The sequence below is a fragment of the Pelmatolapia mariae genome, linkage group LG3_W (genome assembly GCF_036321145.2).
Source record: "Pelmatolapia mariae isolate MD_Pm_ZW linkage group LG3_W, Pm_UMD_F_2, whole genome shotgun sequence".
Classification (NCBI taxonomy): domain Eukaryota; kingdom Metazoa; phylum Chordata; class Actinopteri; order Cichliformes; family Cichlidae; genus Pelmatolapia; species Pelmatolapia mariae.
The window spans coordinates 77,082,324-77,106,728 of record NC_086229.1 but is presented as its reverse complement, the minus strand read 5'-3'; the positions used below and the strand labels follow the sequence as shown (position 1 = coordinate 77,106,728).

Sequence of the window (24,405 nt, the reverse complement as noted above, 5' to 3'; positions counted from 1 at the left end):
TTACAGACACAGTGTGTAGCTTGCAGAATAAATTTCTGCAAAGTGATTAAACGTCCTTTATGTTTCCAGGGATAGACAGCCTCGGTCCTGAAAATACGACAACACGTGTACATACACAGACAGAGAGTGGCACATGTTCAGAGCGAGGCCAACACGCACACAGCAAACAAAGACAGATTTCTTCTATATCAGATTCCAGATTGGGGGGAGTTGGCGACATACTTCCCATGAGTCTCTGCTTTCTCTAAACAGTCTAGACTCTATTCACCCCCCCAAATATCTACTGTATCAATCCATCTGTCCTCATCTGCTTATCTAATATTACTGGAAGTTATTACATCCATCACTTATCTATCACCATAACCCGGAGTGATGATATTTTTAATCAACAGCATACCTCAGCGTTAATGAAAGTCATTAGTTTGTGAGTCTGCAAAAGGAGGATAATTAAGTTGATTAATTATTATTAATATGTCGCAGATTTGGAACAAAAGGTGAGGTGCACTTGGCTGCAATTCATTATAACGTGAACTACCAGGAGGTACACCTGATTTATCTCACATGACAGCTGGGCAGACTTTCGTGAAACTGTAGCTCCCATGATAAAAATCTTTTTCATCTCTTTTTTTGTGGGAGTGGTGCAGTCAGGCTTGTTACCTCGCTCAAGATCAAAGTGGGTGTCCTTTCGCATTACATTGTACTCTGGGTTGACAGTTTTTAAAACGTGTTTTCGGAGATCATGTCACATGCTCTTCGGGTTTTATCAAGTTATTCTTAGAACAGCCGAGGTCTGAACTTTCTGTTCTGTCATTAGCAGTAGGGTTTTTTTTTCCGTTCACATCAGGTCGACAGCAAAAATAAAACCTTACTTTGGGAGATCAGAAGCCCTTTTACAAGCTTCTATTAGCTAATGCCTCTATTCCTGCAACTCTCTTTATGTGAGATTCAGACAATGCTTTTTGTCTCGCCTCACCGGTACCAAGAGGACAAACCATACCTTCTGTGTACTGACCCCCCCCCCATCCAGCATCTTCAATCTCCTCAGGACATTTTCTACAACATCATACTGCTTTATGCTGCCAATATTTTTTTTCCATCACTGCCCTTAACTTAAGAACCATTTGCACCTTGTATAGGAATTTCTTTCACTTATGTATTAATCACATTATTTTATTGTAATGCCTTGGTGCCACTGGATTTTAACATGTCTGACACCCATACTGTAAGACAAATGGTGGGGGTCTAGTTAGGAAGTTGGGGGAGGCAGACCACTTCACAGGAAGAGTCTTTTGTCTCTGCAAGGACTCTGGGAAGGTGTGAAACAGCTGTGTACTGCCTTTTGTTCATGGAGAAAGTATTTAACTGAGAGACACACTACTCTCAGTGAGACTCTGCTGACCCTGCCCCGTGGTCATGCAGGCTCTCCATCAAGCTTGGTTGTCCGTTGTCTTTGTGTGTCCGGATTAAAGAATGTTAGCTACCGCTCACCGCTCGTCTGCAGGCTTTATTTAAGTGGGAAAAACTTCCACAACAGAATGGCGCTGTGAGCAGGGTGGTCCGTGTGGTCGCTGAACAACGGTTCCGGGGATGGGCTGATCACCCCTGAGGGAAAAGGTACCTTTGTCCTACCAGCTGTTGAAGCAAAGGAAATGGAGGAGTCACGGAGCCGCGTGTTTCAGCCACCACCGAGACCATCAACTTTGAGGGGACTCCTGCAGATGGGTGAGTTGTAGCTAACTTTGTATACAGTCATGAGGAGTTTTTTGTCTGGCCGAGGGGGGGAACGCTGGCCGCCCCCGGAGTTCGAGTCTCCGGGAGGAAAATCCTGGTGGTTTGAGGCCCCAGGCTTGTGTTGGGTACGGTCCATCACAAGGACATTGGCTCGAGCGCGCTGTTGGGGAGAAGCCGGCCCAGACCTGTGTTCGGTCCAAGTACGTCACAGGGACAGCGGTTCGGGTACACTGTCGGAGTCCATTTCTGCATACTATAGTGCACGGAGTGGCGGTGTTCGTTCCTTGGTCCGTAGAAGGCAAGGGCCTCACGGGGGACGCCTCGTGTAGTAAAATGGGATCTAGATCCAGTAGAGCGGCAGGCCTTCCACCAGGCGGCCAGGGACAAAACTCAATGCGTGACTGTATGGTAAGAACTGAGTAAATGTGTGGTGTGTAAGATTGTAGAGAATGGTTGTGTGGGAAAAGATTGTGTGTGTAAAAACAGTGAAAATGGGGTTAAAAAAAATGTTGAAAATGGGGAACAAAAACAGGGAAAACAAGAAAAAAAAAAAAAAAAGAGAGGAGTGTAGAAATGTGTGCAAAAGTTGTTTCCAACTAGCGGGAGAGGGTGGTACTGCAGACCACCAGCTCCCCTAGGATGGACACACAAAAATTTATTTTTTAGCAGACTTGATGAAAATAAGCAAAAATAGGAAGAGGGTTTAGTGATTTTCAGTGTAGAACAACTACAATCTCTCTGGGTTTTTAAGAAAGGGGACTTCAGAACCAGAGAGGGGAGACGTGTTGTTTTAAGCAATGAGAAGAATGATCAAAATGTCTCAGTGTGTCACTTGCAGGTGAAGAGCAGACCCGGATCAATTTTCCACGTTCAGCAGTCGGGAAAAATTATAGGTCAACACCATTAGAAACACTCAAGCCAAGTTCTGGCTGAATTGTTTTACAGCTTAACTTCCATGTCTTTGTCACCCTGAGAACACAAGCTCCAAGAATCTCTCCCTGAAGACAAGAAATGCAGTTCCAGAACAACGAGATGGATCTCAAGAGCTCACAGCAGCACCCTGAGCAGTGAAGAAAAGGTCCAGCAGCAGCAGCAGCAAACAGCTGTGCAAGACAGCGACAGCAAGGAGAAAAATGGCATCATCATGACTGGATGGATGGATGTGCATTTCCAACGAGCTGCAACTTCACTGTGTGTGAATGGACTTTTGAAAAGACTGCCGGAGTTGGACATTTGCCACTTTTGGAGCAAAATGGCAAAATGAGACAGTGGAAAACACAGGACAAAGCTGAAAGACAACTGACTCTCACTGGACTGCTGCAAGGGGGAGAGATGAGACCACAGTGGAAGGAGCAGGGAGAACATGGCTGTTTTAGTGTGGGAATGAAATTTGGGTTTAGGAAACTGGGAAGAAAATGACTGCCTTGCGTGGAGAATTGAAAAGTGTCTGGAGCACCGCAAAGAGGAGAGGTACACAAAATTACACAAACAGAAAAATGCATTAATCCTACTAACACAAACACAGACAATGAAGCTCATGAAGACCAAATAGCCAAAAAGGATTCAGCGAGGTAATCCAGTCTAAATTCTTTTTTCTTTTTTGAAATGACGTCATTGCTGGCAGTAGAAACTTATTGCGTCACGAAGGGTTCTACTGTCAGCAAATAAAAAATGGGGACTGACTGGACTGACAAAAGCTTGACTGACTTGACACCAGAATGCAAGATTGCACCTCCACCTTGACCTGACAAAAGGGTGGATGTATGTATGTTTCTTTTTACAGGAGCAGAAAGATGACAGTAACAGGATGCATGACCTTTGGGCCGTGCTGACTTAACCTTTTAACTGCCACTTTCTGTGCCTTTGTGAATTTACCAGCAGTGTGTTATTCATGACCTTGTATTGTTTACAGTGCAGAGGTCACTGTGGGAAAGTGTGCATACAGATGCGCTGCGCTAACATCTATTTTTCCACAGCAAAGGGTTAATCATATGATCCAATCACATGATTTACAGCAGGACACACCACTGGCTAATGTTTTCTTACGACAGGGCCTGGAGTGAAGCTACTTCAGGGGAGAATCCCTGGGAATTTTTAAGAGACAATGCACAACTTCATTGTGCATGTCTAATTGTGCTAAGCTGACATAGGGCAAAAGAGGGTTTTCCGTGGAAGCTTTCATTTTTAAATTGCAGAAACCGTGACATGAGGGATATGGAAGGATTGACGCAGATACAGACCACGACCGGGACAGAACGCTTCAACAGGACCAGTGAGAAGCAGGGATCATCTGCAGGACAGGAGACAAACGACAGTGGGCTGCACCACTGGGCTTCCAAAAGATTGTCACGAGGAGACTTTGAACAGCAAAATCTTAAAATAAAATGAAAAGTTTCTACGTTGACGTTGAGGAAGACAACTAAGGTGTACGACGTGCTCTGCCTTAAATCTACAGCCGCGTTGGAACAGAAATCGAGGGATGGAGAGAGCATGCCAAGCTCCAAAGGTGACAGCACAGAGGGAGATCAGCGTTGGAATTACAACTCTGTCAATGGCACAGACACCAGGAGCCATGATCGGGAACTGAGAATGACCATCTAATGCTTTTTCACTTTGCCATGCAAAGTACTTTGACACTCTGGAAAAGACCTTTCCTCTGTATCATTGTTGTTGCCATTAGCATGTGAGAGCTTAGATTGGGGGGAAGTTTAAAGATGAACAAAGGGTGGTGGGAGACCAGTGAAGTTAGGATACACAGTGTGAAACTCCTTTAAGTGTAAAATAATGTTGATGTGATATACAGAATGTCGGGAAAGAAATTCTGGTTTTAATGTGATTCTTGATTTGAGAATCAAAGGGTGGGATTGTATAGGAATTTCTTTCACTTATGTATTAATCACATTATTTTATTGTAATGCCTTGGTGCCACTGGATTTTAACATGTCTGACACCCATACTGTAAGACAAATGGTGGGGGTCTAGTTAGGAAGTTGGGGGAGGCAGACCACTTCACAGGAAGAGTCTTTTGTCTCTGCAAGGACTCTGGGAAGGTGTGAAACAGCTGTGTACTGCCTTTTGTTCATGGAGAAAGTATTTAACTGAGAGACACACTACTCTCAGTGAGACTCTGCTGACCCTGCCCCGTGGTCATGCAGGCTCTCCATCAAGCTTGGTTGTCCGTTGTCTTTGTGTGTCCGGATTAAAGAATGTTAGCTACCGCTCACCGCTCGTCTGCAGGCTTTATTTAAGTGGGAAAAACTTCCACAACAACCTCAATGGCAATATCTCCATCGATCACCAGACTAAAACATCCGTATTCACAAGGAGTCACCACAGGAGGTAGTTTGAGTTAGCAGATTTTATTATTATGTATTTATTTTACACTGGATGCTGTTCCTGATGCAGCCCAGGAGGGATTTGCATCTCTGCGTCTACATAACCTGCTTTGGTAAAAATTAAGGCTTGTGTCACACAGGGCTAGAAACCGGTCGGCGACCCCCCCGGCAACCTCCCATCACTAAGGGAAGATGATTATTTCCTGACCGTTTGATGAGCGATTGCTGGAAGTTGCTGGTTGTCACCATGTGAACTCAGTCACAAAGAGAGTGCTCCCTGTGATTGCTGTGATTCTAGTTGGTTGCTAGCACATTTCTACAGTCTCCCACAGTTTGCATGGAAGACTCCAACTTGTCTGCAAACGCTCGGCAACCTCTTCCTGAGCCTTAACACTGCAATCAGCAAGTTTCAAAAGTCGCAGCATTTACTCTAAAGGAAAAAGTCTGTGTTTCCAGACTGTGTTGAACTCACAGTTTTGTTTCCACTCAGGCAACTGCAGCAATCTGCTAGCGACCAAAACAACCTGAAAGAGTTTTCCGGTGTAACACCATATTCCTCCTTTCACCTAGGAACTGCTGCCGGATCAGGAAATACACATTTTTCCCCAGCGGTTGGTGGTTGCCATGGAGTCGTGAATTGATTTCTAGGCCTATGTGACAAGAGCCTTTCTTAAATAAACTTTCAGAAAAAGTCACTGTCTCAATTTGTCTACTCCTATTATTACACTTTGATATAGTGGACTGTTTGCTTACACAGCATGAATATCATCAGGTTAGGGTTATCTCAAATAGAGAGGTGGCGGAAATGGTGAATGCAGCATTTAACCGTGACTGACTCACTAGCCACTGCTATTTGCCAGCATTTACAACTTGTTGAGCCTCTGACCACACATAGAGAGCTATTAACATCAAACAATGCTATAACACATGTAACATTAACAGCTGATAAAAATGTGTTTTAGCATAGTTTTAGCACTGCTAACCTCACAGATGACACATTTCTCCTTGTGGTTTTACTTATTTTGACCTTGGAGGCTTTTAATTAATATTCTTGTTTTCTGTAACATTAGTTTAAACAACCAAGAAACCAAGACGGCAGCACCCAAAAAGCTAATGCTAGGCTCAATGTTAGCATCAAAGGGGAAGACTGGGAAACAGAAACCAGTAAATGACATTAGGTGGCTGTGTACATCTTTTCTATTTATTCCATGGTTTTGTCTTGGTTCTGCGATTCGTCCCACCATCAAAAACATGCTTGGGTAATTGTGCTGTTACTGTGCGCTTCATCAATGCAGTAGCTAACATGTGGAGATCTAAAATTGAGTTTGCCTGCAAGGGGAGATATCTTATCTTAGGGAAAGTAAGTAGAAGAAGTATCTTAGGAACAAATATGCTTAACTGCTTAAAGAGAGATCAGCACGAACATTACCTTTTATTGTATTTACATATTAAACACGCAGCTAGAACCAGCACTGATTAGCTTTGCTTAGCATAGCTCTCAGACGTAAGGGGAAACTGCCAGCCTGATTCAGGTCAAAATAAATATACCAGCCCAAATATAAAGAAAGAGTGTGCAATCACTTTGCAGTTGCCAAGTACTGACACTTCTGGCAATGTTGTAGTACCAAGAGATAATTAGAAGGGGTACATGTTAATTGCTGCACTGCAGCTAACACCTTAATGCACAAACTCTGTCCTCTTTCAAAGCTTGGACTTGTGACTAAAATCTCATTTGAATGTTCCCTCTAAGGCATTCCCAGACAAGTCAACAAACCTTCAAGAAGCTTCTTTTTATAGATATACCATACCCTCCATGTTCCATGAGGCTCCTCCTCAAGTTTCTTCTCATCATAGCAGCCTCATCACAAATAATAAATATATAATGTACGCTTATATTGGTATAGGCTTCTCACAGGCAAGCCTAATTTTGCTGCTAAGTTATTATGCACGGCCTGTCAGGAACTAATAAAGCACGCACACAGTAGCACCACCTCATCGCCCCTTGCTGTGATCTGGGTTGTGTCCATGTGATTTCAAGTGATGCAACATGATCCAGTCGAACGTCCCCTTGGCAGTCGAGCAGCACGCAGCTCAGCACCCTGAAGGCGAAGACGTGCACCTGCCGTCCCCGGTGACTGATCTCAGAAACAGACTCCGAAACGTCACTCAAAACCACCCGACAAGACCCAGACTCGCGGCGTAATAAGAGACGGGATTATGTTTAACTCGTCAAATTTCAAATGCTTTTAGAAGACTGTAAAAAAATATTACTGTGACACTTATGGGTTTCTATATATATATTAATGGTATATATTTAGGATAACGAGAGAGGGAGGAAAGAAAAACCTGAGACCCACATTACGGGAGTGCAGATTATAAATATATTATATATGAAACAACTTCAAACATGATGATGATAAAAATGCTTTGATTGGTGGGATTCTCTCTCTATTGTGGAGTCTTTACCTTACAATATGAAGCACCTTGAGGCGACAGTAGATTTGGCGCTATATAAATAAAGTTGGATTGAATCCTGGTAAATTTTCACCCTGTCGTGACAATTATTTATGACTCTCCTCTCTTAAAGTGAACTTTCAGAGCAGCCCAAGCCTTTTTTTGTTCAACATCCTGGTTGATATCTTTGTGACGTGACACGTCAAGTGAACGCTGCCAATGCAAAGGGAACAGAGATATGTTGGCCTCTATACTTCCTTGTTTGCTCTCACTCCTCTATCACCGCGTGCTGACAGTACATTTAAGGTGGTAACTTATGTATTAAAAACTAGATATTAAGTGAGGCAGACATTGAGATTGTGGTCAAAATGAGAAAAAAAAGCTCAATCTGTACTCAAATACAGGCGAAGACTGTGTATGATCTGCATGTGTGCGTGTGTGTGTTTGCGTGTGCATGTTTTATTACTTGTGTGGTGATATGACGTGCGGTCAGTGTTAATATGTCTCTGTGGATTCATTTCCATCTTCCATAGCGACAGTGATTGTAGTTAAGTTACAGAAGAATTTTAAAGGTGAAACAGGTCCATGTTTCAGTGCTGCCAGGCAACCGACAACTGTGTGAAAAGATCGCCTTCATACTTTCAGAATCACGCTGTAATGACATTCAGATCATGCTAGGGAAGTGAAACAAAGCTTTACTATGTAATGGAAATATTTAGCTTTTTCAAATGTGGGCAACTGAAATGCAAAAGCGTGCAAAAGACCCCTTCATTTCTTTATATTTTGCTCGGGAAATGGGAAATAGGAGGGACAGCAGTTTACTGAAACATGTGCATGGAAATACAGTATATAAGGCAAAAACAGAGTTTGTACAAACTAACGAGCTTGAAAGTTTGCCCACTTTTATTTCTTTCTCGTCATTTCTTTAGTCTCCGGGAATAGTTCTCCAGGCTTGTCACGGCCTTGCCTTGTTAAGCATTAATTTCTTTCTCTAAATGATGTGAAGATCATATTTACACAACGTGTAAACATGCTTAAGGTTTGAGCGATGTTAATATACGAACAGCCAATAGAGCTTGAATAGAGGATTATGTGTGTAAAATAAATGGGCTCAACACAGATGTCACTTGGGAAAGCTATCCTCCATCATATCTGCCTTAAAGACAGGTTTTCTCATGTTTTCTATAAAATATATAGACACAGGAAAACATGACCACTAAGCCACTTGCGTCACTGTCACATACATCATCGTCTCTGTGGAAAGATGACTTCATTTGAACTTGACTTCCACCTTAAGATTCTCTTGAAATCTTTGTCATGAAAAACAAATATCATGCTCGTGGTCATGACATGATAAATGTCAACTTACTGGGATAAAGGTAGCGGGAAAGAGGGAAAGGAGGAAGTGCCACAGAGGGTGTAGGGTGTCAGCCAGGTGGCAAAGGGGCAAGAGTGTGATTAGGTCTTGATTGCCAAAGGCCAGATGTGAGCTGACCCCACACGTCAGTCTGCCTCTTAACTGTGTCACTCCTTTCAGCTCATCACTGCTAGAAAGAGCCTGACTGTAAATCAAACTGCTGGTATAATGCGACCAGTCGTCCCACATGCCACAAAAGGGGATCGAATGGCTAACCGTAGCCCACAAACCCCTAAACCAAACTTTCACATCATAAATACAGTTGTATTAATTACCATTTATTACATTAAGAGCTCTCTTTCTAATCCCTTTTGCATGAATACAGACTTACCAGGCTTCAGTTCATCATAAATATTTCAGAAAAACTAACAACAAGATCCAAAAGACACACAGAATTTCATTATTATTACATAGTTACTATTTCACATCTGAATTTTAGATTACATTTTAAAGGTTTTGTGGGATCACTGGGGCACACGTGGGGTTGCCGTCCTTCTCAGGAAATAACTAACATGGAGTTACCATGATCCAGCTGAATGTCATTCACGTTTTAATTACTCATGATGTTGACTCACTGAGAGACACACAGGTAAAAATTCCACCTTAAAAGTTACAGATTCTTTTGTCCTGTTGCGCAGTCACTTATATAAATGTATATTAAACTTCCACTGTGGGAGCTGTGGATACATAACCTACGAAACAAGTCACAACTTAACATTGTGCGTCATTAATAGCGCTACATCCGTGCCTACTAAGCCTATATAAGCCTGAGAGCAGCCTATGATCCTGCAGTGTGTTTTTGTGTAGGCTGAGGTTAAAGGCTCGGCCCTGTCGGCCCCACTCACTGCAGAGCAATCTGCCGGACCAGACCAAACTTTGAAAAACACAAACACTGTGTCTCACTTCCTTCTCTGGGTGCACATTTATTTAGCACACGGCAGTCCCTGGACTCTTTATTAGGTACACCTGCTCACTTTTATATCTAATCAGCCGGTTTCCTGCAACTCGGTGCATTTAGGCATGTAGACATGGGGAAGACGACATGCTGTAATTCAAACTGAGCATCAAAATAAGTAATTAAGATTATTTAAGCAAGTGGTTGTTGGCGCCAAGTGGTCTGGTCTGGGTAATTCATCAACTCCTCATCTGCTGCTTGGCTTTTCCCACACAGTCACCTGTAGGGTTTACAGACATCGATCCCACAACATGTTGAATCTTGAAGCAGGAGCTGACAGGAGCAGCAGAAGACCACACTGCTACTCCTGTCAGCTTCCGATGAGTGGCTGAAATTTCTTAGTGGTCCCTCCCATTGAGTAACCAGCTTTCTGGTGCTTATGAGTACACTAGCTAGTGCTGCTCAGACAGTAAAGCGTGTTGTCTGCCAACTGGAAGATCAGTGGATTGATCCCAGACTCCCACAGTCCACATACTCAAGTATCCTTGGGCAAGGTACTGAACGCCAAGTTGCCCCCAATGCTTCCATCAAAGCGTGAGTGTGTGTGTAAATGCTGGAAAGCTCTGAGGGATAGATAAAAGTGATTTCTGAATGTGTGAGTGAGACCTGTAGTAGGAAAACACTTGGAGTGCTCAACTGAATAGAAAAGCGTTACATAAGGCCATGTCCACACTAATACATTTTCGTTTGAAAGCACACACCGTCCACACTGAGACGGCGTTTTTGGTCAAGGAAAATGGAGCTTTTTGAAAATGCTCTCCAAAGTGAATACATTTGAAAATGCCGTTTTCGCAGCGCAGTGTGGACTGCGTAAACAGAGACTTTTTAAAGCAATGCATTTTAGTCATGTGATGCAGTCATGTGACCAATTAAACTAAGATGAAAGAGGGCATTATACAGCAGTTGTTTTGTTTGCTCTGAATCTTGACAGCCCTATTAAAGATTAATGACAGTTTGTACATGCTCCAGATAGCTTTTCTTCAAATTCCTTAATTCTCACTCGCTTTTGCAACTTTGTACTTTTGTGTTACTCGCAGCAACAAATCCACCTCATTGTTAGTCCATTTAAAAAACTCAGATTAGTGTAGATGTAGCCTAAGATTCAGTCCATGTAGCCACAGTTGTTTGTGTGAATGGACTTGTGCTCTCAGAATAAGAATTGCAATGAGTACTATATTTTCTCATTTACCTGCACTACTGCACTGTTTTACCTTTGTAAAGCACCAACTAACTTGGTTCTGCAGTGGTCTGATTGGTCAGATTTGTTGATTTGGATTTGAAAAATTGGAAAAACCTCGCTCGATTTGAAAAAATAAATGCTCTTTGTATGAAAAATATTTTTGATGTATAAAATATTTTACGCGTCCAGTGCGTCTGTGGTCATAAAGGTCAGAACGTGATGTGAGCCGGATTTTGATGAGGCCGAAAAAAGACAAGTCACTTTTTTCAGTCACAGTCTCCTGCTCGTCTTTCATAGAGCCAACTGATGGACAGCCACTAATTTGATAAAATAAAAATCTGCCCTGCTTTGAAACCCGGCTCCATACATCTCAGGAGACCAGAGGAAAGGTTCGAAAATATTAGGTAACAAATAAACAGCCAAAAACAACATGAAAGAAACGATCAGCCACTGCCTTTACTGAGCCAAAAGGTGATACTAAGCATGGTGACATTCAGTATCACACTCATATACTGTACACGCAGGCGTCTGTAATCCACACACAGACGGACACACAGCTCCTCCGTGTGGGCTGAGGTCCAGTTCCGACACTCCAGCCCTCGGAGGTCTTTAGACTGGATTCACACAGCATCCGGCCCTTTACTGAGGCGCCACCGCAGGGCTGTGGGGTATAAACGGTTTCTCACACCAGCACTTCTCAGGCAGTTAAAAACGTCTCTGCCAGCAAACACACATGCACACACACATGCACACACACACACACATGCACACACACACGCACAGAAAATGTGACTGCAGTCCCAAGTGGTTGCTTTTGAATGTAAGGAGGTGGCTGATTACCAAGAGACCCACAGGGCACACCAGGTCAGCGTGATCTCAGATGTCAGCCATACCCTCCTGCACACACACCATCCATGCATAAACACACACTACAGTACTGGTGATACTTTCACCTCTTCAACTATCCGGAGCATCAGCTTATTTACTCAGAAGTAAAACTTTTCCAAACGACTTTCTGGAGCTCTAAACGCTTTTAGTTTAACCTCAAAAAGCAAAAAGAGTCATCGCACACTCTCGATAAAACTATAAATATGAACAGTTTTAACATGTTTAACGATAAATCACATCACAAGTCGTATGAAACTGTAAGTAAAGAGTCGTGTGCGTCTTTGATGATGTGTCTCTATGTTAGGAATGCTGACTTGGCCGTCTCCTCTGATGACTTATTGCCTTTGACTGATCCAATGCCACAAGCTTTTATTCACTCTTAGCTTTGTAAACTAAACATTTACTCAGATTTGCCAGCTTTCAGTAATCAGTTGGAGCAAGTTGCATTTATAAAAATAGGTCAATTTTAACCATTTGGGTGGCCTGTTAAACAACAGGGTGTGTTTCAGAGGGCAAAATACACTTTGTGAAATCTTCTTCACAGAAATGCAAATTAGGTATAATAATTGTGTAACCGCAGCAGCTTATTGTGCTATAAAATGTGTTTTCATTGTTATCAGCCTAGCTCCTGCCATATTACTTTATAGTCAGAGAGGTCACAAAAGTTACAGCAAAGCAGTAATTGAATCAGAAAACTGGATTTTTTTTATTATTTTAGTAAAGGAGATGTGCTGAGGACAAAATATATAAAAAGAAGATGGAGACTAGGACTCAACCTGTTGTAAATCAAATGTTTTCACTATGACTGTGTGGAACAGCTCACCTACACTTATGGGACACAGCGGATCATCTGGCTCCACCTCAGCCAAACCCTAACATCCTCCTCTGTCGCACCAACGCTCTGCATGTCCTCCTTCACTACATCCATGAATCTCCTCTGTGGTCTTCCTCTTTACCTTCTGCCTGACACCTCCATCTTTAACACCCCTTGTCCAATATATCCACTATCCCACCACTGCACACGTGCAAACAATCTCAGCCTCACATCTCCAACGTTGTCTCCAACATCCTCAGCCTGAGCTGTCCCTTTAAACCTTCCCCTTCACTCCTGCTGCTTACCCTCTGTCACAAATCACCCCTGACACTCATCTCCACCTGCTGCACCCTTTCTGAATTCTCATGTCCACCTGTCTAGTGAACTGTCCGCTGCTTTGGATGGGTTACCCCAGGTATTATAATTCATCCACCTTCGCTACCTCCACCCTTGCAGCTTCACGTCATCACCCTTATCCCTCTGTAGTTAGTACAGATCAGCTGTGTTAAACGATCTGGTCGAGTCCACTGCCCTCTCTCCGCGTCACCTCCAAACCTCCACAGGTATGTCATCTGGACCTGCCACCTTTCAACTCTTCGCCCTCTTCATAGCTCACTTTCTGCTTACTCATCTTCTGAGATTCATCGTAACCGCCCGAATCACAAAAGTGTATGCCCCGAGCTCACCTCCACGCTCTCGTTGACCTCTATCCCCCCGTCGTTGTCATCGTCCAGCTGTTTGTGGATGTGTCGCAACGCCTCCAAACTGAAGCGGTCGGCCTCGCCCATGCACGGCGGCATCACTATGAGACAGGGGTCTGCAGAACAAAACAAAACAGAAAAATAGAGATGAGAAGGGAAAGTTTGAGATTAACAAAAGCTGTACTCTCGTCTGAGTATAAACAGGTGAAAGGTACACCTGCGAGCATTCGTAAAACCAGCTCTACTAAACGCTACCCAGGCTTTCAAGGAATTTCTGCTATGTTGCTCACTCGCTGCATACTTGGCACATGGAGACAGCACATGCAGCAGAATGTAGGTTACAGTGCCAACAAAACAAAGAGCACACCGGGATGTCATGTAGTAAAAAAGAGCGAACAGAGACCGGGCGGTTATTTTTATATTCTCAGAGAGGAACGACGTTCTTATAGCATTTAGATTTTATTTGCTGACTGGTTATGAAACAAAGAAGCTTAAGATGTAGCTGGATGGGTATGCGGTGATATGCTAATGCAGGGTTATGATAATAAAGTCTCTGACAGCATGTGTTTACATGGTGTCACCTGCTCTCACAGTCCCGACCACACCCACGCTCCAGGCATTTATTAAAATCAGCTCCACTTTCGTGTTTGAAATGGACACGCGACGTGAAAGCGCACTACAGGAGAATCCCCCACGTGCTCATTAGTGTTTGTTTAATTAAAGACTTCGATAGCTCAATTATTACAAACGCTGAGGTGACGATGTCCAAAGCGTCTCTGTGTTTTTGTCACAGCAGCACGCAGGCAAATCGGCGGTCCTGCCGGACTCTGTCGCGTGCTGTTATCATTCCTGCAGCGTCCCCAGACATTCCCCCTCTGTCTCTTGTTTTTATTCAGCCCTGTCCCGTCCCAAAGGGGGAAATGAGCCCATTACTTCCAGCCTTCCTAGCGATGGACAGTTTGAGCTGGCTATGAGCCAAACTGTCTCAATGGAGCCACAAAACCACACACACAGAGGCAGATGTGTACAACCACAGAAACCACGGCTCGTGAACAAGCGCACAAAAAAAAGACAAATGCATACATCACAAGTGCAAAGACATCCCTCTGTAAACCACAAAGACAGAGCATTTTTTTAAAACACTTAGATTGTAAAAAAACAACTGAATCCAAGTCAAGGCCTAACAAATGATGATGCTCCCTGCTGTTTATAGAGCTACACAGCACTGAAGGCCAACAATACAACAGCGAGACAGACACACACCCAAACACATGCATCAGGTTTTTAAGTGTTCTTGGCAACAGGCGGCGTTTCCGAGTGCATGTACACGACCGCCACCGCAACGGCTTCACAGAATGCAAACAAGAGGCGGTTAGAAATCACATTATACGGCTAATAATAGCTCTTCCCTGTGAGCCAATGGACACGCTGCTTTTGAATGCACAGCTGGGCAACTCGGACAACCGCACACCTCGAAAATGATTCATTTTGAATGTTTAATTGCTCCGTGCATTTACCCGACGACCAAAAAAGGAAAACGCATGCACAAACTGTAGCAATGTTCTCAAGGCGTGAAGCACAAGTTCAAAAGTCTTCTTTATTTTTAACGCTAGGACAAGAATCAGTCGACATGTGAAAGCGTGTCAGCCGGTCAGTAAAGATGTTACATGTTCAGCACGTTTAAGAAAAGAAAAACATCCCACGCAAACATCTCGTCTCGTCACGCTGTCACGAGCTTCTCGTCATGGGTAGATGCACGTGTCTTTCTGCTAGGCGATGCGGGTTGCAGGTGTAGCTCGGCAGAAAGAAAAATAGTACCTGGTGTACGTGAAAACACCCGTGAGGTTTCTGAGTTTTATCTGATTGTTAACAAGGGCGTGATTTCTTAAGAGGAATTGCTGCTGAGCTTTTCAAACGTACTTCTTGCATTTTGAGTGCCACAGGAGCCAACTTGTTCCACTATAGCCAAGGGAAGATGGAAATCTCTGCAGCTGGGAAACTCGAACTAAATCAGTGTACAGCAAATAGTTAAAAAGCACGAACTGCAAAGAGTGTTTGACACAGACAGCTTGACAAAGTCTGGAAACTCAGTCGGGGATAATGAGTATCATGACAAGGTTTTCAGCTTTTTTAGTTAACCCTTCAGGCTGTGTGCTCATACAAAAGAGGGTGTTGGTGTTTGATGCATCATTTGACTCTTGTTCTGCACAAAATGAACGGACCGAGTCCCGCCTACATCAGAGGAATGGCTCACGGAGAGTTATGAGAATATCAAAAAATGCTAACAGCAAAAAGACGAGAGAAATGCCAGAGGGGAAAATGCTGTCAGTTCACGAGTTAAAATATTTATTTCACCACTAAATGCACATTTAATGCTGCTGCACAGTAGATCTGCTAAACTGGATCCATTTAAACATGAAGCTCAACAAGTAAATTTAGAGCTCACACTGCAGGAGACGCGGAAGTTAATTCACTTTTTTAATTCACTTTACATTCCCTCACTGGCAATTAGGTACTCCTCTTCAGCTGCTCCTTAGCGCAAGTATTTAATCAGCCAATCATGTGGCACCAGCTCATCTAGACATGTAGGAATCGTCAAGACGACCAAACCAAGCATCAGAATGACAAAGAAAGGAAATTTAAGTGGCTTTGGTTGTTGGTGCTAGGCAGGCTGGACTGAGATTTTCACACACACACACACACACACACACACACACACACACACACACACACACACACACACACACACACACACACACACACACACACACACACACACAGGAAGAGAACAGTAACTAAAAAAAAAACAAACCACTTGTTACAAGCAAAGTACGGAAGAGCCTTCTGAAAGCACAACACATTGAAGCTTGAAGCAGATGGGGTACAGGATCAGAAGACCACGCCAGTAACATGAGGCTACAGTTCGCATGGTCTCAACTTCTGCTGGGCCATTCAGGTGGTAGTGTCAGAATATGGCGTAAACAACGTGAAAGCATGGATTCAACTTGCCTCATATCAGCAGTTCAGGCTGGTCTTGGAGGTGTGAGGGATATTTCTTGGCACACTTTGGGTCCTCTGCTGTGAACTGAGTATCATTTAAACACGTTCGCCTGCCTGAGTGTTGCTGCTGACCATGTCCATCCTTTTATGACCACAGTGTGCCCATCTTTTGATGGCTGCTTCCAGCAGGATAACACACCATGCCACAAAGCTCAGCTCATCGCAAACTGTTTTGTTGAACATGACAATGTACCTGTACTCTGTACTCAAATGGCCTCCACAGTCACCAGATCTCTATCAACTAGAACACCTTAGGGAACGAGGTGGAACGAAAGATTCGAATCATGGATGTGAAACGGACAAATCTGCAGCAGCTGTGTGACGCTGTCATGTGAATATGGAGCAAAATCTCTCAGGAATGTTTCCAGCACCTTTTTGAATCTGTGCCATAAAGAATTAAAGCAGCTCTGGAGGCAAAAAGGGCCCAATCCTGCACCAGAAACATGTACCTAACAAAGTGTCTGGTGAGCGCATTCATGTGCTTTCTGCAGAATTTCATCCAAAATGTTTTCTCTCAGCTGAAAAAAAATTGTGGTGCGCTTGGATCGCGTTCACAGAAACAGAAAAATGCAGCTTCTGACTAATTACATAACCTGCCCTGGAGCAGGCTGCGTTCAGCACAGGTTCCCATCGCAGTCAAGCCGGTTAAAAGAAAGCCACCTTTGTGACAATAACTCACTAACACATTAATGCCGCTTCATAAACACTTGCGAGACCAGAGGAAAGGCGTGTATGTTTGCGTGAACTCGCCCCATTAGAACTGCAGGTTCCACTTTTTTAAAGCACCCTGATGAGCATGTACATCTCGCAGGCAGCCATGTGATATTTTCTGTGGGTTTTTGATGTCAGATCTGTTTACTAAAGCCAGACTTGACACGTTAGTTATAGAACTGCCACTTGGCAATCTACAGAAGAAGCAAAGAGAGGCATTTGATTGGACGCATGCCCGGGGCTAAGTTTGGATGAGAGGACACTGGGTATGGATGAACGTGTCGAGCGAAGGAACCAGCACTGGCAGAGGGCTGCGAGTGGCCTCACGATTGGCAGAAGGGAGCGATACGCCGCCAGAGGTTAGATAACACCGTGATCATTTGTTCTTGTGCAAACAGATACAGCGGACTGGTTTGAGGGAGTGAAACCACAGAGGCTTTAAAATCTCCACCTCTCAACACGATACAGTGACAGGGCTGGGCAAACTTGAACTGAACTTTTGTTTTGACTGATGTGCTCCAAATAGAAAAATCACTTGCAACTTTCTTTCTGACAACACGGTGTGCACCAATCAGGAACTGGACTTTACTAGGATTCCCCTAAAGGCCGTGTAAAAAAAACAGGAACAAAGAGAACCACAAAATACTCCAAACCACTTCCGTCCCCATAACAAAGACAGTAGATGAAGAAGCGTATCTGTCAGTGACAGGAAGTAATATCAGTGTGAACGAGGCTGCTTTAGATAAGCCTCGTTTCGGCAGCGTCTGTGCGCCTGTGCTCGGTCAAAAGCCATCTGATGCTCCAGAACAAGTTACATAATGCATTTGCTTAGCTTGCCAGAAAAGTTTACATAGTCTGCTGTTTGCATAGCATGCACATCTAGTTTGCTGTTTGGTTATTTAAAGGAACCCAAAAAGACTTGACTTTTATATGCAGAGAAAGAAGCAAAACACGAGCCGCGGTTTAGCCGGAATTCTTTCTTTTACAGGAATGTCGGAACTGACAGCAGCACCCTTTTACTGTCTGTGATGTTGGTTTTCATTCCCTCTATAAGTACTACTGGCCTAATTCTGTCCCCTGCATAAAGTAAAAGATGCTTCCAAGATAAAACAAAAGAAGAAATTTAAAAAAGCTGTCATTCACACTCAGGATTTAAGCTATCCCACCTGCTGAGATATCCAGAAATGTGACAGCGCAGGCCTTTTCTTCCCTATTTCTGAGTACGTTTGAGGATAGTTGTTAGCACTACAATGAGAAACCATGTGACGGGAAGTGGCCATTGGTGACCCCCCTGAGCGTTCCGGGGGGACGCTTGCTAAAAAAAAATTCAAATTAAAAACAGCCGGGACAAGCGGTCCCGAAAGATGACAAAATTGGAAAGCTCTGGGTTATTTTTAACCTATCAGGCTCCCGGCTGTCAGGATGTAAACGCTCAACAATGGCAGAGGTCTCCCATGCTCAAACACACACAGATGTTAAGCACACACAAACACAGATGAGCAGGAAAGCGGCTGTACAGTAATTTGCTTTGATATAACTCACAAAATGTGTGCAAGCTGTCACCGTGGGGGTGGGTGGGTGTGTGGGGGGGTACTTCAAAAGAACTTGATAGCTAAAGCATTTATCTGTCAGCTGCTCGCTTTAAAGTGATTTTCCAACACCTTTTTTTCCCTGCTCGCTATATGCATGACATTAACAGGGTGTTGTTTCATGTTGACAAAAAAACATGTGAAGTCAGTGGCGGGAGAAGCAGACAGAGAGGAGTGTGTGATTGTGATGTTCGATGTGTTTGCCGTGGGAGCTGTGGGGTGAGGTGGGAACTTCCTTGAACTCGATCCCTGTGACATTTGGCCTTTTGTGTTTAAACGCTCGAATCGATGCGCCCGACCTCATCCCGCTGAATTCTGGGTGTGTGGTCTGTTCAAATGTTAGACAAACATGTCTCCTACAGAAAAAATAAAAACAGCTTTACTCGCTGATCTTTAAGCCCCTGTAATCTTTTCATGTGCTAATATGAGAGCTTTGACAAGCCTTTCTGTTCTCCTATGCTTTTATTCACCTGAGATCAGTGCAGAGGCAGGAGTTTGTTCTCTATTAATGCACACGATCCATCAAGATAGCTACTTTTATAACCTACTGAGCATTGTGTGAATAGCAAATCTTAACAAAAGCTGTTTTCGCCTGATGCTTTTGGACTAAATCAGAGTGAAAAGGGTCCAGGCGTGGTCTGAAATCATCCTCACTGCAGAAAACTTCATGTGTAAGACATTTTCCCCATACTGGAAATCCAGGTGGAGTCTATAGGAGGCAGGACACGCGGCCTGTACAGAATCTATTCTTAAAACTGGCTCAGTCAGACATAAAGTCTGAAAAACGTCTGTTCAACGCCCGATCTGTCCAATTCAGACCACCTTGCATCCTCACATGCAGTTCCAAATAATGCCTCAGCTATAATGGCTATAAGTATTACTCATCTGTCCCATTGACCTCTATCGTTGCACAAAAAAAAAAAAAAAAAATGAGTCACAGCGCTGCACCACTTGATTTGAGTCAATCCCACATACATCTTTGTGCAGCTGTCATAGTGTGTTTGATTCCACAGCTTAAAATAGTCACCCACAAATCCACTGTTTAAGCAGCGTTTGCCAAAAAAAATGAAGCGCCTGGCTGTCTTAAGATATCGTAGCTCTAAACACACACATTTGTTTTCACTGAAGATGTGGATCTGGCAGAGAGCTGCAGATTTCTTGACAAATAAATAAGGACGAGAGGCTGATGTAAAGAAGGGGAGCTAATAGAGAGTGTCTGCTTATACACGGACCAGACTGCATATCACAACATGGCCCTTTAAGCCCTTGAGGATTACACTTAAAACATGTGAAATACATAACAATCAATATTTAGTTCTTACACTTCTCATCTCTGCAGACAGGCTTTAGTTCAGTTACACAGGAGTGGGCTCAGAGTACCAGCGGTGCGTCACGTCAGCACCTCGTAGCCCAGAGTGAGATCTCTACCTGAGAGACAGGTCAAACCCGGTCTTGGATGAGGAAGCCAAGATTCAGTGTAAGAGTATCTGGGAGCTGGTTGGGTGTGTGCAGAGGCAATGGGGAATTAAGATAGCAGGACGTGATGGGCCTGACATTTGACTCTGGGGAGCCAAAGGGGGGCTGAAGCGGCCTCTTCTTTCCCACAAACTGCTTGAGATTTTTCGGCGTCCTCAGCCACGTCCTGCGCTCACACGCTGACGCCTCCCTTTCTCTCTGGAGTACAGACACACATCTCGGCCAAGGCTTATTCAAGCAGACAGCGATGTGTCTGAATGGCGCAATCAAGTAACGGGGAAGGAGGCTTGAGAGCAAACATGGCGCGTGCTAAAGCAGACGAGAGCGAGCTCACTTGTGCACCTCTTCACGTCGCAGCCTCCTGTCATCTCAGATACTCAGATGACAAAGGCTGAGGAGACGCTAATAAACCTAACTGAGACACATTTAGTTAAAATGTTTGCCTAAACTGCGCCTTACTGCAAGGCCAACACTTTGCGTTGCATGCAACTACTAGAGGTGAATGATAAGTCATAGAATATGACTCCCTAAACAACTACAGCAGATACTTCTGTGATAATAACCTGGCAAAATCTGAATTAGCATAAACCTGCATCCACTTTATACCCGAGTGAGCCACCCTGCCCTCCAGTCACGTGAAGCTTGTGCTGTGTCAAGCACAGCTGAAAAAGAGCACGAGTCCAGCTCCCTGCTTACCTTATTGTGAGCATGAGAATCACGCAGTAACTAACAATATGAGCATCTCAGGACGCACTGCCCACAATAACTGTAACACGACACAGCAATCATCTACGACACATCACAGTATCTGTGTAACATGAGATTAAATAGTATTAACATACGAGAACAGCATTAATGATGTATTTATTCACGTCAGTGTGTCTTTATCATTGTTCAGTTTCATTACTGCCAGGTCATACCTCAGCTCTCAGGTTGCACATCATCCCCCTGTGAATTTCTTCTGTGCTGTGACTTAGTTAAACTTTTGTCCCCTTTCGGTTAATTTTGCTGATAAGAGTCATAGAAAGAGCCCGATTCAGTGGCCGATATGACAATTTATCAGTACGTATAATGGCCGATACATAAAGATTAAGGTAAAGAAGAGACAGGAGAAACACCCTTCAACCATGTTATGATTGTTGATGTTGCATCGTTTGTCCACCAGGGGACAACTTCCCAGTTGGCCAAAAAAAAAAATCACCAAAATATCAGCATTGGTGTTAAAAGTCTTACATCAGTTGGGCTATAAATGATATAACTGTCACTGCTGCAGGCAGCAGTCATGTGGGGTTAAAGGGAAAAGGACCCAATCGCAGGCACTGACGATGCAATGAGTGAGCTTTATTTACATGAGGTGATAATTCAGACAGAGCAGAGATGGGACAGGTGGAAACTAAGAACAAACCTAAACTGGGACAATCTAACCAACAAATCTGAAAGCATAACTCACAGGAAAACATACAGGGTGGAACACATGGAGGTAACACAGACGGACCAGTAACAAGCAGAAGAAAACACGGGGCTTATATACACACAGGAGCAATCAGGGAATGGGAGACAGGTGGGAAACACAGCTGGGAGAAATCAGAGCTGACGAGACAAAGCGAAGCAAAACCAGACACACTACACAGAGGACAGGGACTGTCAAAGTAAAACAGGAAATACAACAGGTATGCAGAGACAAGAGCTTAAAACAAGACATCAGACATGGCAACAGGGAAGGAACACAGAGACGTGGGACCAGGGCAGGCACAGAGACGCAGAACAGAAGGAGCTCAGAATACAAAACAGAAACCAAACCTAAGAACAAGGAAATCCTAACAAGAATTAACCTGAAACATAAGATAATAATCAAAACTAAAACCACTGAGTCCATAGACTCAGGACCATGACAATAACAGTGGTTCTGATGAGTGAAATAGCTCCATGTTTTAATAATGATAGTTGCCACCAGCGTATTTTTAATATAGTGCAAAAGGAAGCGACACAATATAATGATTGATTTGGTCCCACCCGTACTACACGCTGCACTAAATTAAGTGCAAATTTTTTTTTACTTGGATGCCCAAAATTGCAGTTTGCTGTTTCATTTTAAAGCACCTTTAACCATTTACTAACAATCCCAAAGAAGAAAGAAAATTTAAGAAGAACATTTAAATATACGTGATTTAAAATCGTCAAGTGTGTCAGCGATGATGCAAAAGTTACGATCAATTTCCAAATATAGAAACTGTTCAATAAATGTGAACTTAACCTCAATAAAGTGCAAACACTTTTACAAAGAAAGGCAACTAAGGAGAGAGTAAGACACTGAAAAACAGGGGGGATAATTGTCTGTAGGGCTTCAAGAATACAAACAACATTTGATGGGAAACACTGAGTGTAAACATAAGGTTTGTTTGTCTGCAAGATATCACCACTCTGCAACTGAGTCAATAAATTCAGATGTAGATAACATTTACTGGAGCTTCTGTAGATAAGCTAGCAGAATATCAGGATGGGGCAACTGGTGGAGTTTGGATTTCACTTTTTTTCCCAGGAAACATGTTTTTTTAAAAATATATATTTCTGTTATTTTGACCCAAAAAGATCCCAGATAGACTGGAGAACAATGAAATAAAACCCTCTCATAATTTTGATTTCCAGGAGAAAGCCAGCTTCCCCACAGCCTGCGTGGACACCCATCTTGCTCGTGGACACTTCAGCATAAGTCTTGCTTAACCAGTTTCTTTCTGCTCTCATATTTCGCTACATGTACATGACCCCGTTGCTCCAGCGTTAACAACACCAGTTACAAAACGAGTTCAGGTGACCTCCTGCTTGGGTGTCGCTCGGCTCTCTGGCCATTCTGTTAAGTGCATGCATGCACCTTCCTCCGTACAGAAACCTGCTACGGCAATTTCAGCTGATCCGCTGGCAACGTACCAAACTCTTATCAGCTTTCACACATTTACGATGCATGCCTTGACCATGTGGATGATAAATGACATGTTAAGAATACCCTTATAAGTTCCTCTATTTTATTAATGTCTTGTGCAGCTGTGAACTTCTGCAGGCAGCCTTTGCTTGCTTGCAAGGGGCGCCTCCTTATGTCTGACCCCGCCCTGCGAACCCTTTTATTACCATGTATTTTTGTGCACAGGTAAACACACCTATTAGAAGCTCAAAATGTATAAAAGCAAGGAGCAATGTGATGTCAGTGTGTACCAGGCATGTCCCCTGTATCCACTGCCCATATGGCAGTGTCATAAGTCAAGCTGACGGGTCAGTATTAAAGGCAAGTAAATAAAGCTTCTGGAGAGTCTACCATTTCAGCTCATCAGCAGCCATTAATAAGACACAAATATCATTAGCTGCCTACAAATGCCACCCACTAGTCCAGATAGAGGAAGAGAGGAGGTTAGTTAAGAGGAAGAAACAAGATACAGAAAGTATTCGTGTGTTACTCTCTCATTGCACAAGCTGTTAAAATGAACGCATCGCAGACATGCACTTAAAAACCTACCTCTCTTACTCAACAAGCACTTTAAAATTGAGATTTGGCCAGCAGGAGGGGAATGAATCGGATAAACAATAAACTAGATACCATAATTAAACAAGACTTTCTCTCTACTACTTTTTTTTCCCCTGGCAAAGTAAGAGCAATATTTATTTCTCAGGCTCTGAGGCTTTTGTTATGTTTGAGCTGATGTTTTGTTGACAGGTGTGCCTTCACATTCCTGTGGGTGCCTTGGGCATGGCAGACAAACACAAAGTAAAGTGCCACACATGAATGTATAATTAACTCGTTTCCCGGTACGGAGTGACAAGTGAGTGACAAGCTTTTTCTTTCTTTTTTTTTTAAGGATGACTCGGATTGTTCACGAGCTGCTTACACAAAAAAGGAGTTACACATGTAGCCTCGACGAATTCTTGGAAAACCTCACACTAAGCTCCACGCTGTCCCGGCTAAAGGCGTTTAACATGTCTGAACCGCAGCTCGATCCACCCGCACGAAGCAATGGAAACAAAAGATGGTGCAATACACAGGTGGAGGTGGATAAGCATGGGTGCAGTGAAGCAATGCCGCAAGTGCAAAACTCCAACATGCACAT

General features: G+C 43.5%; 1 protein-coding gene across 1 annotated transcript in view; it reads right to left on the bottom strand.

The window, feature by feature from the left end:
- Positions 1 to 24,405, bottom strand: part of stim2b (stromal interaction molecule 2b) — a 59,261-nt gene that overhangs the window by 19,931 nt on the left and 14,925 nt on the right. Inside the window, exon 2 of the mRNA XM_063469935.1 lies at positions 13,461 to 13,591. Coding sequence (XP_063326005.1) covers positions 13,461 to 13,591 — 131 coding nt within the window. The remainder of the gene's footprint in view (positions 1 to 13,460; positions 13,592 to 24,405) is intronic.